The 13,023-nt window shown below is 41.6% G+C and overlaps 1 protein-coding gene across 1 annotated transcript in view; it reads right to left on the bottom strand.

The window, feature by feature from the left end:
• The window catches only part of syde2 (synapse defective 1, Rho GTPase, homolog 2 (C. elegans)), a 44,969-nt gene extending 32,508 nt beyond the window's left edge, over window positions 1-12,461 (bottom strand). Inside the window, exons 1-3 of the mRNA XM_015008558.2 lie at window positions 10,016-12,461; window positions 2,549-2,841; window positions 1,483-1,873 (exon numbers count right to left, since the gene is read on the bottom strand). Of these exons, the coding sequence (XP_014864044.2) occupies window positions 1,483-1,873; window positions 2,549-2,841; window positions 10,016-12,020 (2,689 nt within the window). The 5' untranslated portion in view covers window positions 12,021-12,461. The remainder of the gene's footprint in view (window positions 1-1,482; window positions 1,874-2,548; window positions 2,842-10,015) is intronic.
• Window positions 12,462-13,023: the final 562 nt, after the last annotated feature.

The following is a 13,023-nucleotide window of genomic DNA, read 5'->3' as shown; positions in this document are numbered from 1 at the left end:
TTCGGATGGAACAGGGACATTCTCAGACTTAGATGGAGTTATACCGTAGAATACCGTTTCATTAAACAAGCCTCTTTAACATTCAATATTGTCCAACCTGATGCCTGAAATTTTCAATTTGACAACAAAAACAACACAGTTCTATAAAAGGTGTGCTAAGGAATAGCTTTTAATTAGCTCTGTGCTGAATGATTAGTGAGGCTGTGCAGTATGATTAGAGCCGTTCCTGGACCGGTACACTGAGACTCATTTGGGACTGGATTAATTCTAATCCCACAAGGAAAGTCTTGCAGGACAGACAGTCTTTTTTTTTTTTTTTTTTAACCATGCATGATGTTATCTGAGCGCCAGGAGTTAGCTGGACGCTACACAATCAGGCTAAAGGAGTTTATCAGCTACTAATCATTACTGCTGCTAAAGCTGGTTGGTGCAAAATTCTCATAACAGAAGAATATAGAAAATATATAGTTTCAAAAGGTTTCGGGTCTCGGTTGCTGTGGCTTTGGTTCTTTGTGGAGGGAAGCTGTCAGTGTGTTCATTTCAAGCCTTCAAACTGTCGCTGGGAGAAACAAGAGCCCAAGAATGAGCCAGACTATTCACACTGCTTTTGTGTTCGTACAACTGTAATGGCTGTTGCGTGCCACAGAGAAGCGTTATAATTAAAGGCTCAGATGAAGATGTGCCAAATAGTTCAAACTACCATGTTGCCACATCACAGAGAACAAAAAGTCGGAAGTCAGGAAAAAAAAAAAGAAAAAGAAAAGGACACTGGGAGATGGGAAGCCGTGTGCTGGCTGTCATCATCCTGTCGTCGCTAACGGGTGGGCGAGTAAAGAGGAGGCAAAGAAAGTGAAGGAGAAGTGCAATGATTCATGTCTGAGGTTATTCGGAAACTCTTGGGGTCAAGAATCTGTCCCTGCTCATGAACAAAAAAACTCCAAAGATCACAGATCATTGTGTGAACTCGGTGTTAAGTAAGAGGATATCATTCCTCTGAGGAATGCGAGTGTTGAATTCCTTCTGTCTAATGTCTGTCTGAGCTGAACTAATGAGGGACACTGATATGGGAGGATATGATTAGACGGGGATTGACTCCTGTCCGCTCCGATAAAATAGAGCATAAGAATAAGACAGTTTGTCTCTTTATGTAATATCTGATGAGCTTTACACTTTAAGCAAAAACAATGAAAAGGCTTAAAGATTTAAACTTAAATGAAAGTTGTCTTTAAAATTTACAGTTAAACATAAAATATTTTAAATTGTTAGCTTTTATTTTGTAGAGCAAAGAAAAAAAAAATCCTTGATTAGGATCCTTGTCAGCGTTGGCTATAATCAGTGCAAACCGCAAAAGTCTCCTGAATGATTGATGGAGACAAAAAGTAATTGGCCCCGAGCACCATCTCAATAAAATAAATTAAAAAGCATGAATGACTAAGTCTGCACAAAGAAAGAAGCAATAAAGAGTTTTTTTTGGGGTTTTACCTGAGGGTCTGCTGGAGGAGGGCCCCCCCTCCTCTGGAGGTTTGCACGCGAGCATCTGTCTGTGCAGATGTAGCGCCTCCGTGGAATGTGCAGCATTCCCCGAGCTCAAGTCTCCAGTACCGCATCCGGGACCTTCCATGACCGCCTCCGGCCCGCTGGAACCCTCCGAGGTCCAGCCGACCTGAGCCACGTCCGCTCCCCTGCCAGGTCGCCTCTGCGCTTCACCCTGCGGTGGGACGACCAGCCGAATGCAGGGCCGACGAGACGTCTCCGGTTCATCGTCCTCTGGGATTGGGTTGTACCAAATCTCCCCCTCGTCATCTGCGTCATTCTCTTCCGACGGGTCCACGCTCCGGGGATGAGGAGACACCTTACACTGACCAACCACCACCTGAAAACAAGACAAATAGAGTTTCAAACCATTGTTGTTTTAAAGTCTTACCCTCTTTACATCTAACTTTAACACTGACTTGTCTGCTGTGTTCCTTAATCTTTGTGATTCTGCTTTTGTTTCTAATTTGTGGTTAAATTTACTCTAAATGCAACCCACACTTTTCTCCTTATCATTACTATTTGTAAAAAATGTCTTGACAACCATGTATTATTTTCCTTCCTCTTCACATCTGTGTTTTCTATCTGTCATATAAAATCATGATAAACTACATTAAAGCTTGATTATAACTGGAGGTGTTCCAATCTGATACTAATATCGGAAATCGATCCGATATCAGCCAATAGATGAGCATCAGATTTTATGAGCTTGCATCTAAAATTGTTGGATATCAGCATGTCATGCCTTTTGTTGTTGACTGCTGGTCTCTGTTTGAGTAATGTATCACCTTTCTAACATTCCACACCACAAACTATGTAATAAAAGAATGAATGATGCATACTGATACAGTATTAAGTCAATATTGGTATCGTATCAGGAGTGAAAAAGTAGCATAAGGACACCCCTAGTTGTAACATGGTAAAAAGACTCACCCTGTCATAGACGTTTCTGCTTTTTCACCAATGCTAAGCTAACACAGTCACCTTAATCTCATACATCTGTGGAGGATCTAACCTGAGGGATCTGTGGGCGTACTGGCCGTGGCAGCACTCCACCTGTGGATCTCACAAATTCAGGCGAGGGGCTGGGAGCAGGAGGAAGCTGACAGCTCTCCTCAGCTCCCAGCATGCCTTGCAGCTCATCCTTGGTGCAGTGACTCTTTGGCTGGGAGCTCTGCTGCAGCCAGTTGCGCTTTTTGGACACGGTAATGGTGGTGGTGAGCTGCGGGCTCCATGATGAAGGCTCGTTGGTCAGTCTGCTGGCCTCTCTGCCGTTAGCACACGGGGTTTGGAAATTCTCAATGAAAGCTGAGAAAGTGGAGGACACAAAGGCAGACCGTGAGAGAGACTGCAGCAGGCCGGAAAATAAAATGAAAAAGTTATTTCCTGGGTTAAAAAACGGAACTAATAATCATCTTGATTAGTATAATTTCAGTAATTACTGATGTGAACTGAATTAGAGAAGTGGATGTTTCATCTGAAACTATTCAAGTCACAACAGGCTGAAGAAAACATTTACATCAACAAACCACAAGTGTGAAAATATTTAGTAATGCCAGGTGGTTTAAATATTTCTTTGCTAATTTTTTCTCTGTTTTTTCGTGGATTCAAAGACGGATGGACTATCATAATTTCCCTCAATGCCCTCCAGCATTATTTCCAGAAACTACCCTCTTCAGGGTTAACTTTGGGAATCTGTGAACTCACACTTCCAAGAGGAAATTGAGGGATTTTGCACGCATACCTTCTGCTGTAGCAGATCAGGAAAAAGTATGCAAGAAAGAGCCAACATTTCAGAAAGGAGTAGGAGGAGGAGACTGGTAAAAGGTGAAGACATGTTAAAAAAATAAACAAACGAAACATTCCGGTAATACAGATGTGACCTGCATTAGCACTTCATGCTTCGAGGGACTGGAGAAAACAGTTCCCGCTAGGAGGAGATTTCCAATCAGATACTAAGAAGATGCAAGAATTTATCACAGATGCAAGAACAGAGAAGAAAAAAAACCACACAACCAGGCACAAGAGTGTGACAAGTAAAGCACAGTGCAGAAGGAGGCCAGCAATCCTGCTCTAACTTGTAGAGCAGGCTCATATAAAATGCTGTTTTGATCTCCTCCAGCTCTCCTTCGAGCCCCTCCAACATGCTCTAATGCCAACTTCTCCAGAAAATTATTTTTTCATGCATGCCCGAGTAGCAGAGCAAATTAGAAACCTGGGGATATTTTTACTTTCTTTTAGAAAATTCGAAAATTCGACATTCTACGCAGAAGATCTAGCATAAAATATAGTTGTAATAGTGCCAATGAAGAGTGAGAGAGTGAGTTCTCAGGTATGTCAAAATGTATAAAACGCAAAAAAGATGCTGAACTGTAAAAACCATCTGTATTCATGCGAGTGGGTCTCAGTGCTGCATTTAACACAGTTGATCATAACATGTTGATCAATACACTGGAAAAGTTGGTTAAAATGTACTTGGCAGATCAGTTATCTGTTATAAGTGCGAACAAACAACAACCGTGAGGGAATTCCTCCAGGCTCTATTCTCGGGCAAGCAGAATTCAATATCTACACATTTAGTCCAACTCCAATTATGGAGTTTTACATTTCCTACAACTATAAGCCAATAACACAACTTTATGTTTCTGTGTGATCACACAACCACAGTGTGCTACAGTCACCAAGTCCTGGTGTCCATAATACCAATGGGTTGTTGTGACATCAACTGTGTCTGAGCTATTTATTTGTTTTCAATGTTCCTTCTAGCATTTCATTCTTTTATATTAAAATTTTACTATTATTCTCGTACTATATTTATTGTGTGTAATGGGATTTTTTCTTCATTTCCTTGTAAAACACTTTGTCTTCTATCTGAAAGGCGCAGCACAAATAAACTTGCCATGCCTTGCCTAGAGTCCACAGGCCTATCCTAGCAGTTTTCCAGAGATCTACAGCTTTATAAAGCAACTATTGTCCCGTAAACATACACACTGAAATTTATTACACCGCAACAAAAGAAGGGGTTAATCTTTCCTGAGCTACAGCTAGAACATTATGTGGGAATGGACTAATCTAAGTTGGGGATTAAACTCTCTTACGCTCCACCTTGTTGTAAACATTCCAGTTAATTTGATTTCTGAATCAGCTTTGTTTGCACAGTAAAATCCTAATCTTGAACGAGTAACAACAACATTTCTTGTTTTTCATTTGATGTCTTACACAAGCAGAACCTTCTTTTTGCTTCATTTACAGAGGACTTGCATTCAGAATCACATTTGTATTGTGTGTTTGCAAAATCTCGATTAGAGATTTTTGAGGACCTGCAGTTGAGTAATATTAGAGGTTTTGTAAAAGGAGAAGCCAGGATTTTATTTCTGCTGGTTCGCTGAGTTCCATGCGTGACTGTGTGGGCTTGAACTGCCAGGCTGCACTCATCTGTGATGCTATGATTTCATCTGCTCCAGTCTGGCTGCATTTCAGGTAGCCTTTCAATTTTTATTGAAAATTCATCAGGTTGGAATGTACTATAGCAGAAAACGGGGGATTGTACTACGGTGCACCATTAACTGTGTTTTGTAAGGAAAAATACACTAAAAACTTTAACCTTTTTACCTAAAACTGATCATTTGCAACAATGAACTCAATTTCTTAGCAGAGAAGCTAGAATTTAAAGACTTTTTGGTTTCAGGATGGACAAAGACCCATAAACAACAATCAAAGCTAAAAAGCAACCTTAAATATAGAAATCAAGTCATTTTAATTTATTTCTACAAAACAAAATATTTTTATTTGAAAAAAAAAGGAGCAATTAGAACCAAAACCTCTCCAGAACTACTGACCCTGGTGCCGAGACTACACACGGTGCTTTTGTCGACAAGCTGTCTTCTTCAAGGGGTCTTTCATAACTAGAAAAGGAAGCATGTTCCAACACGAACGGCATTCCAGACCACGGCTGGAGATTTAAATCTTTGCTGCCGTCTCCTTTCACCATCACACTCCTTTACAGCAGCAGCAGCTTCCAAAACAAACAACAAGCCGGACAAGTTGGACCCAATTTGTAAAATTTTGGCCTCTTTTAACTGCTGTCAGATGTTAGACAATTTATAGGCCTCGTTCACCTCTCAGTCTGTTATTTAGCCTGATAAAAGCAGACAAAGGATTGCTAAGAATTTAGGGATTTTATCCTAAAAAACATCAAGATATATTGTGGTTATATAATTGAAAAGTTTATAAGACCGCTGAAATAAACTAAGATATTCTAAGAGGCAACATAAGGACAAAATGAAACAGTAAAAAGGAATAATTATGATTAGCAAAGGTGAGATGAAAGCTAAGTTTGTTAGTTGGTCAATAAGTTTTCAAGGAAAATAATGTAAATGTAAAATTTCATCCTTCAAGTTAAGGCAGGAAGCAGGTTTAATGCCCTCTGAAAGGCATTTGATTATTCAAAATAAAGCATCTAAGATGCATAAATAAAATACATAAATTCTCTATTTAGAAGATGAAGGACAGTTTTAGGAAAAGGAAGAAAAGGTGCAACCACAAAACCAATCCAACAAAAACACTTATGGAAAATGTAGTATTATATCTTTCATATACATTAAAAACTGTCAAGGCCCCTTTCAGCTTCTTTGTAGCCTAAATTATCTTGTGATCACTGCAGAGAGAACTGATGGACCCCTGACCTGAAGGTAACAGATGGCCAAAGCCAATAATACAAGACTGTGTCTTTGTGACAAGAAAGAAAGAAAGAAAGAAAGAAAGAAAGAAAGAAAGAAAGAAAGAAAGAAAGAAAGAAAGAAAGAAAGAAAGAAAGACAGAAAGAAAGATGGTGCACAGATGGGGAGGAGTGTTATGATTTGCAAAGTTACCAAGGAAAAATCTGTTAGCGCCGAAGCAGATCTGCGCTGTGTGAGCCACAGAGTAAACCCACTTACATTCATCTCTAAACCTTATGAGTGGCTGGATCTTTTACTCCACAAAGACAAAGCACTTGATCCACTTTCCCATAGGCTTTTAATTTCTTTCCTGATTTTCCTTTTCGTCATAGAGGCTTCTCTTTTGATAGGAGCAAACACACAGCAGCTCATTTTCTCCTCCCTACAGACACAACTTTGTTGTGTATACGGGGTTTGTGAGCTCCCTTTAGAGCGAATCTTTTTGCTGGGTGCCATGCATTCCTGTTGACATTCATTCATATGTTAATGAGGATTGTCAGTGTAGATTTTTCTTTTTACACAAGGACAGAGCTAAGATCGCTCAGGGTTACATCACATGTCAACACTTGCATCCCACTGACACGTACTGCCAGTGCTGTCCTCAATATGTTGGCTGAGGAGCCAAGTTTTTTCCTCTGTGTTGCAGTTCTCTCAGTGTTTCTTTTTTTGGGTTTTATTGTGCTGGTTAAAATTTAAGTTTGAGGACACAGAAATGGCTTAATTAGCACAAAAACTGAAATAACAATAACAGCCCTTTTAAAAGAAGCTCTGAAGTCCCTTAAAAGCTAATAAAAACTAGTGCTCTCCCCACTCCTTGCAGCAGACGCCATTATGACTCAAACATCTCGTAAAACCATCCCGGTACGATCCCTGATGCCTCCAGTTTCTTCCAGCTCATATCTGCAACATCAATAAATCTGTCAAGGCTATAAGACAAGACAATCTTTGTACCGCCACCCTCAGTTGTGTCATGTGTTTCTGAAGACACTTTCTCAAAACACAACAAATTTATATAAGGGTACGTGTGTCTAGCATACACATACGTAACTGTATAATGTTGATGAACATGGCCAGCATGAAGCCTTGCCATTTCATTATCACCAGCCTGATCCGGTTATGCAAGGCAGGATTGATCTATGATTTTCTGATCATCGAATGTCGCCATAGAGATGAAGACTCATCGGACCGTGAAGCTTTTTTCAGTAGAAAGTTCAGTTTTAAGCTTCAATTTTGGTCTAGTCCTCTGCTGCTGCAGCTCATCTGTCTGAAGGTTCAACATATTGTGAGTTTAAAGATGGAGTTCTGCATAGTGTGGTTGTAAGGTGGGGTTATTTGAGCTCCTGTTGATTTATTAGGCTCTCCAGTTCGTCTGCAAACACTCTTTGAACCTCTGAAATCAACAAGCTGATTTAGGGATCATTTTCTTTAAACCTTATAAATAGTTGTGTTTTAAAATCTCAACGTTAAGCTCACTGAAGTGCTTTTTAATTTAAGAAAGTCGTTTTCATCACATCCAGATGGCTAAATTTGTTGAGCTGTTGTCATGTGACTTGCTGATTTACTGTGTTCAACTGTTTGAACTGGTGTACCCAATAAACAGAAGAATCACTGTTTGTAACACACACAGAGCCCAAGGACCAGCAAATAGTGATGGATTTAGGAAGTTCAGCAAAAACATATTAAACTCCTTGTTTTCAAAAGATTAGGTAAAAGGTTTGGAAATATTTGGTTTTGCTCGATAGAATTTATTGTTTTAACTTTAATCTTATGCCTTTGTCATAAATCTAAAGATTCACAAGTTAAGCTAGCTTAGCGCAACTTAGTAAAATGAGCTGGGAGGTTGGAGGAAAAAAGGAATTTGGTAAATCAAACAAACTTTATTGACCTCAACTAATGAAACTTATAAATAAATACATTACATTTCATAAAATTTATATTTTGAAGCAGATGCAACTTGGTAAAAAAATCAGCAAATATTTTGGGAAGTTGCTGGTACAGACCAGGTCAAAACATTTAAAGTTCTGCTTACATAATCAAAAATATGAAATGCTAAAACTTCTGTTTTTGTGAGGTCTTGTGTGTAAATGGTAGCACTTCAAGATAATAATACATATGTTTTGAGCAGCTGAAACAAAATCTGTTTTTTTTCCATTTCCAGTTTTTGCCCTAACAGGTTGGCTACTCTGACATATTTACTACTTAATTTAAAAAGTAGTAAATATGTCTACTAAATTAAGTTAAACTACTTTAAAGACAGCATACAGCACTAATACTGTCTTTTCTTTATACTTTTTGAAAGAAAGTCTGCACATCTTCAAAATATTCCAGTCATAAACTGGCATAGAAACATCACCGCCAAATTCTTTTGAGACTTAACACGATATTTACCAAATGCATGACTCATGACCTAATGCCAGGTGAAAGCAGGACACCTGGATCATGCCCACCTGCCAGCTTGCCTTCTCTGACACACCAAAACAAAATAAATCTTTTGACTTCATATACAAACACGAACAAACAAAAGCAAAGAGGTGCGTAGGCAGGCTTATGTTCACAAAAGATATTATACATAAAGCTATATATGTTTAGAAACAGTGCTGAATGGAAAGGTTGGAGCAAAACATTTTATGAAGTCAAACTAGGAGATTTGACTTACTAACTTTACACTAAAGTTTGAGATCCAAAGACATCTAAGGGCATTTTCAAACAACTCAAACAAGAGCTTTAAGTGAGTATTGAATAACTTTAGATTTTTTGTAAGGTGTGAAGAGCTTCCCAAGATAAGCAAAGCAATGACCTCAATAAATACTTAATCACCCTTCATTTTGTTCAGTCATGGTGAGGAATTAGGTGACACAACTCAAACTAGTTAAAAAACGAGAATGGCATTTCAAAAATTCAACTCAAAGTCTCTTTAAAATGCAAGCTACCATTGGGCTGTCAAGAGCAAATGACTGGGGAGGAAAGCGACATGACAGCACAACCCCCTCTTCTCTCAAACAAATCACACACCACGAGCGCAGCAGAAAAATACTGCAGTGGCTTCTCTCCCGCCTTGGATTCCTCTGGCCACAGCTGTGGAAAAGCTCAGCAGAGACGGGGAGAAGAGAGAATGTGGAAGAAAATAAATGAGGAAAAAATGAGAGTAAGAACCGTGTGGTTCATGGAAACTAATAAATACCAAGTTCCGTACCGATTCTAGCTACAAATTGGTCAAGAAAAGCTGTAAAATTGGTGGCAATATGTTAAACAGAGAAATCTTCTGACTAATGAGGTCACTTGTGGTTTCCTGATACAAATGTTTCCGTGTCTTTCATAAAAAATGCAATAGAAAATTATTTTACCTTTTCCTCAGAATCAAACATTAAAATAAAAAATATAAATATAAAGACAAAGACACACACATAAAACCCCACCACCAACACCACTGAGAACAATCTAACAGAAGAGTGAGTTAGTTGTTACTGGATCTATGCTGTGAGTATTTTGACCTACAACCTCATGTGCAATTAATTTAGTGTTAAAATGCTCCTAAATTAGTGTGAAGGACAAAGCCCGCCACCGGTTAGAGAACCCCTACAAAGGAAAGCAAGAGGTCTGAGGTGTCTCGTCCCTTTGCTTTGCATCCGAAAGTGGAGGAGTGAAGGGTGGACCGCCACCAGACGGAGTCTACTATGAGTGGAGGAGGATGACAACAATCAGATGGGAGGAAGGAGGGTAGAGGATGCCCCTGGAGACGAGGCCACCCTGTGTAGCCTTCCTACCTGGCTGCTGCTGCTGTCTTGCAGACTTGACTGTAGACGACTTAACCTTGACTGATTTACTCCCTCGAACCGGAACCCCTGGTTTGCAGCCTCCGAGGTTAGCCTGAGTGGAGGACCAATCCTGGCTCTGGCCTCCACCGAGAGGTAAAGACGAACCCTCAATGCGCTGCTTCATCTCAGACGACAACAGACGACCCTTGTGCATCCACTCTTGCATCTTGTTCACAGTAACACCGTAGGCTTTGCTGACCGACTGGACCACCTGTGTCCGGACTTCAGCCTGCACTTGCTTGCCCTCCTGACCCCAATGACTTGCTGCTTCGCCGTTGCTGTCTGTAGAACCTGTGAGGCTGTTGACCGAACCGCTGCTCTCATTCAGCCGTCCACCATGTTCCTCCTCGACTCCAACATTTTGCAGCAGTTCGTCGCTGCTGATGCCGTTGCAAAGCACCTCGGGTTCAGATAGCTCACCTGCTCTTGAGACTTCAGCCTCTTCATGTTTATTTAACTCCAAAGCTTCTTTATCATGATGGACTTCTGCACTTTCCCGTTTGGTTGCCTGAATACAAGATGAAGGTAGGCCTTGATACCTAATAACTCCATCACTGGCAGACCGGACTAATGTTGGTCTTTTGGTCATTGACAAGCTGGACGTGCTTTTACTGATCAGCTTTGCCTTTGACTCCAGGTTTCCAGTAAGGCAGAGCAGGAGTGATTCAGTGTCAGAAAGCTGCTGGGAACTGTGGTTCCCTCCAGAGGACCAGGAGTCGCTGTCAGTGTTTTTGACAGAGAGCCTGGAGCACAAGCTGTCTCTTGAATGACTACTACAGGAAGAGGTGGCTTGCTGCTCAGCTAAGCCACCACTAATCTGCTGAACATCCAGGCTGATATCATTCATAGCATTGATGAGAAGATAATAGGCCTCTTGCAGCTGTGTTCTGAGCCTGTCTGTTTCCTGGGCGCTATCACCATCATCTCCCTGCCCTTTGTCCTGTATCTCTGCAACCTCCACTCCAGCAACAATTTTTGGTTTAACTGCTTCGTAAAAGGGCAGAATTTCATTGTCATAGTAATCGTCATCTTCACTATCTAAGGGGTACCCCAGTGACCCCTCTGTGGTGCACAGAGTTTGCATTTTGACATCACAAATCTGCAAGTCAGTGGGGAAAACTGTCGGGCTCTGAGGGCATCCAGCGGTCTCCCCACTGGGCCTTACACAGTCAGGCTCATAACTTTCAATGCTTCTGATTAAAACGTTTTCCTCAGAGTTTGGAAGCACGCAAGTTTGAGTGTATGCCTCCAGAGCGGGGCGGTCAAAATTCCAGGTGTTGTTTGCGTGAATTGCTACTACAGTCCCTGCCATGTGCCGGGAGTACCCCCGGCTCCTGGTCTCTGCCCCCTCACCATCGGCAACCCAAGCCACGGCTGCTCTAACGACCCCCGTCTGCGCCCGAACGTGCGCTCGGTGTAACGCTTGACCGGAGCTGTCCCCGAACCCGATCGAATCGCCGAAGCCGCATTTACTCGGCGCAGGAACGAAGCGTTTTATCTGCACATGCGGTCCTTCGAGAGAGATCCCCGCAGATCTGGGCTCCCGGAGCCTCCTGTCCTCCCCTCCTAACGCGTCCCCAGCAAACCGCGCGTCTCTTTGAAGTGGGGCCCCTAGGAGCCGCTCATTAACGTGAACCCTGCCCCCGCTGCTCGGCTCCCGGGGACGTGAGCCAGCCACCTCCGCTGCGCGACTCTCTGGGACTGTTGTGGCCCCCTCTGTTTGCACCAGCGCTCCATCTACATAATTCTCGTACGCGCTCATTCTCTCTGCCGTGAAATCCAGCCCTGTGAGCAAAACGACCGGCCGAGGCTCCTCGGGGAAAACTTTTTCTTTACCTTCTCGGCCCCCATTCGCCGCAGCAGCAGATCCGTATCCACCGCTGAGCGTCGCTCCTTTTTTGGACTTCTTCCCCCGTAGTTTTGCTAGTAAAGTCCTCCGCAGAGGATCAGCCATTCCTTTCCTCTGCCCCCCTGCGGCTAATTCCTCCCGGTGTCTCTCAGCACGCTGGCTCCAGAGGGGAAGGACCGAGCGGGTTCTCCTCGGTCAAAGCTCGCCGAGCGGACGGGCTCCTCTCCATTCTCCGCTGTCACCTCCGTTCTGCTGCCCCACTGAAACACTACGGACTCCGCTTCGCTCAACTGCACCACCTCTCTCTCTCCTGTACTATACACACACTGCACACACTTCTCTTCTCCGGTCCTCCCTCCTCTCTAGCGCCTCTCTCTATGTTTGCAGCTCAGATGTTTGAAATATTTTCTTGGTTCAAAGTTCAAAGATTTCAAGCGCAGGTTATTCAAAGAAAATAAGCGTAATTTTAGCCCATTTACCTGATTAATAGGTTCCAGGGTAATAGTTTGCTACATGACTAATTACCAGCCCAAAGAGTCACACCAGACTATTTGTTGTCTGGTGTATTTGTCATATGTGGGGCATGGCTCTTTACCCAGGGCAGAAGGTCTTTGGGAGTGGAATACACCAGATAAGAGTTTTTCTTCCTCTTCTTTAAATCATGTTATGAAAACTAATATCTATCTATCTATCTATCTATCTATCTATCTATCTATCTATCTATCTATCTATCTATCTATCTATCTATCTATCTATCTATCTATCTATCTATCTATCTATCAAAGTATTCATATCAATGAAAAAGTCAGTGTCATCAAAGTGAAAAGTTCTTACACCATTGTAGCTTTGTTGTGTTTTCATTATGACAGATTACACTGTCATTCCAATGCATTATACATATGCTTCACATTTTTACTGCATATCTTCTTTGCAGTTTCAGTTTGTTCACATCATCGTGCAAAAGCAAAGTACAAACTTACATCAAACATTAGAAACACCCTTTGGGTACAACTGTAAACAATATCATAATTGAAAAGTGAAATTCATTGGGAGAAACTGATGAATCCTGAAGAAATGTATAAAATTTTCTTGACTGATATTGATAACT

This window comes from Poecilia mexicana, unplaced genomic scaffold, assembly GCF_051168715.1.
Source record: "Poecilia mexicana isolate PSO_F unplaced genomic scaffold, ASM5116871v1 scaffold_4, whole genome shotgun sequence".
Taxonomy (NCBI): Eukaryota; Metazoa; Chordata; class Actinopteri; order Cyprinodontiformes; family Poeciliidae; genus Poecilia; species Poecilia mexicana.
Note: the sequence above shows the minus strand (reverse complement) of the source record. Positions and strands in the feature narration are given on the sequence as shown.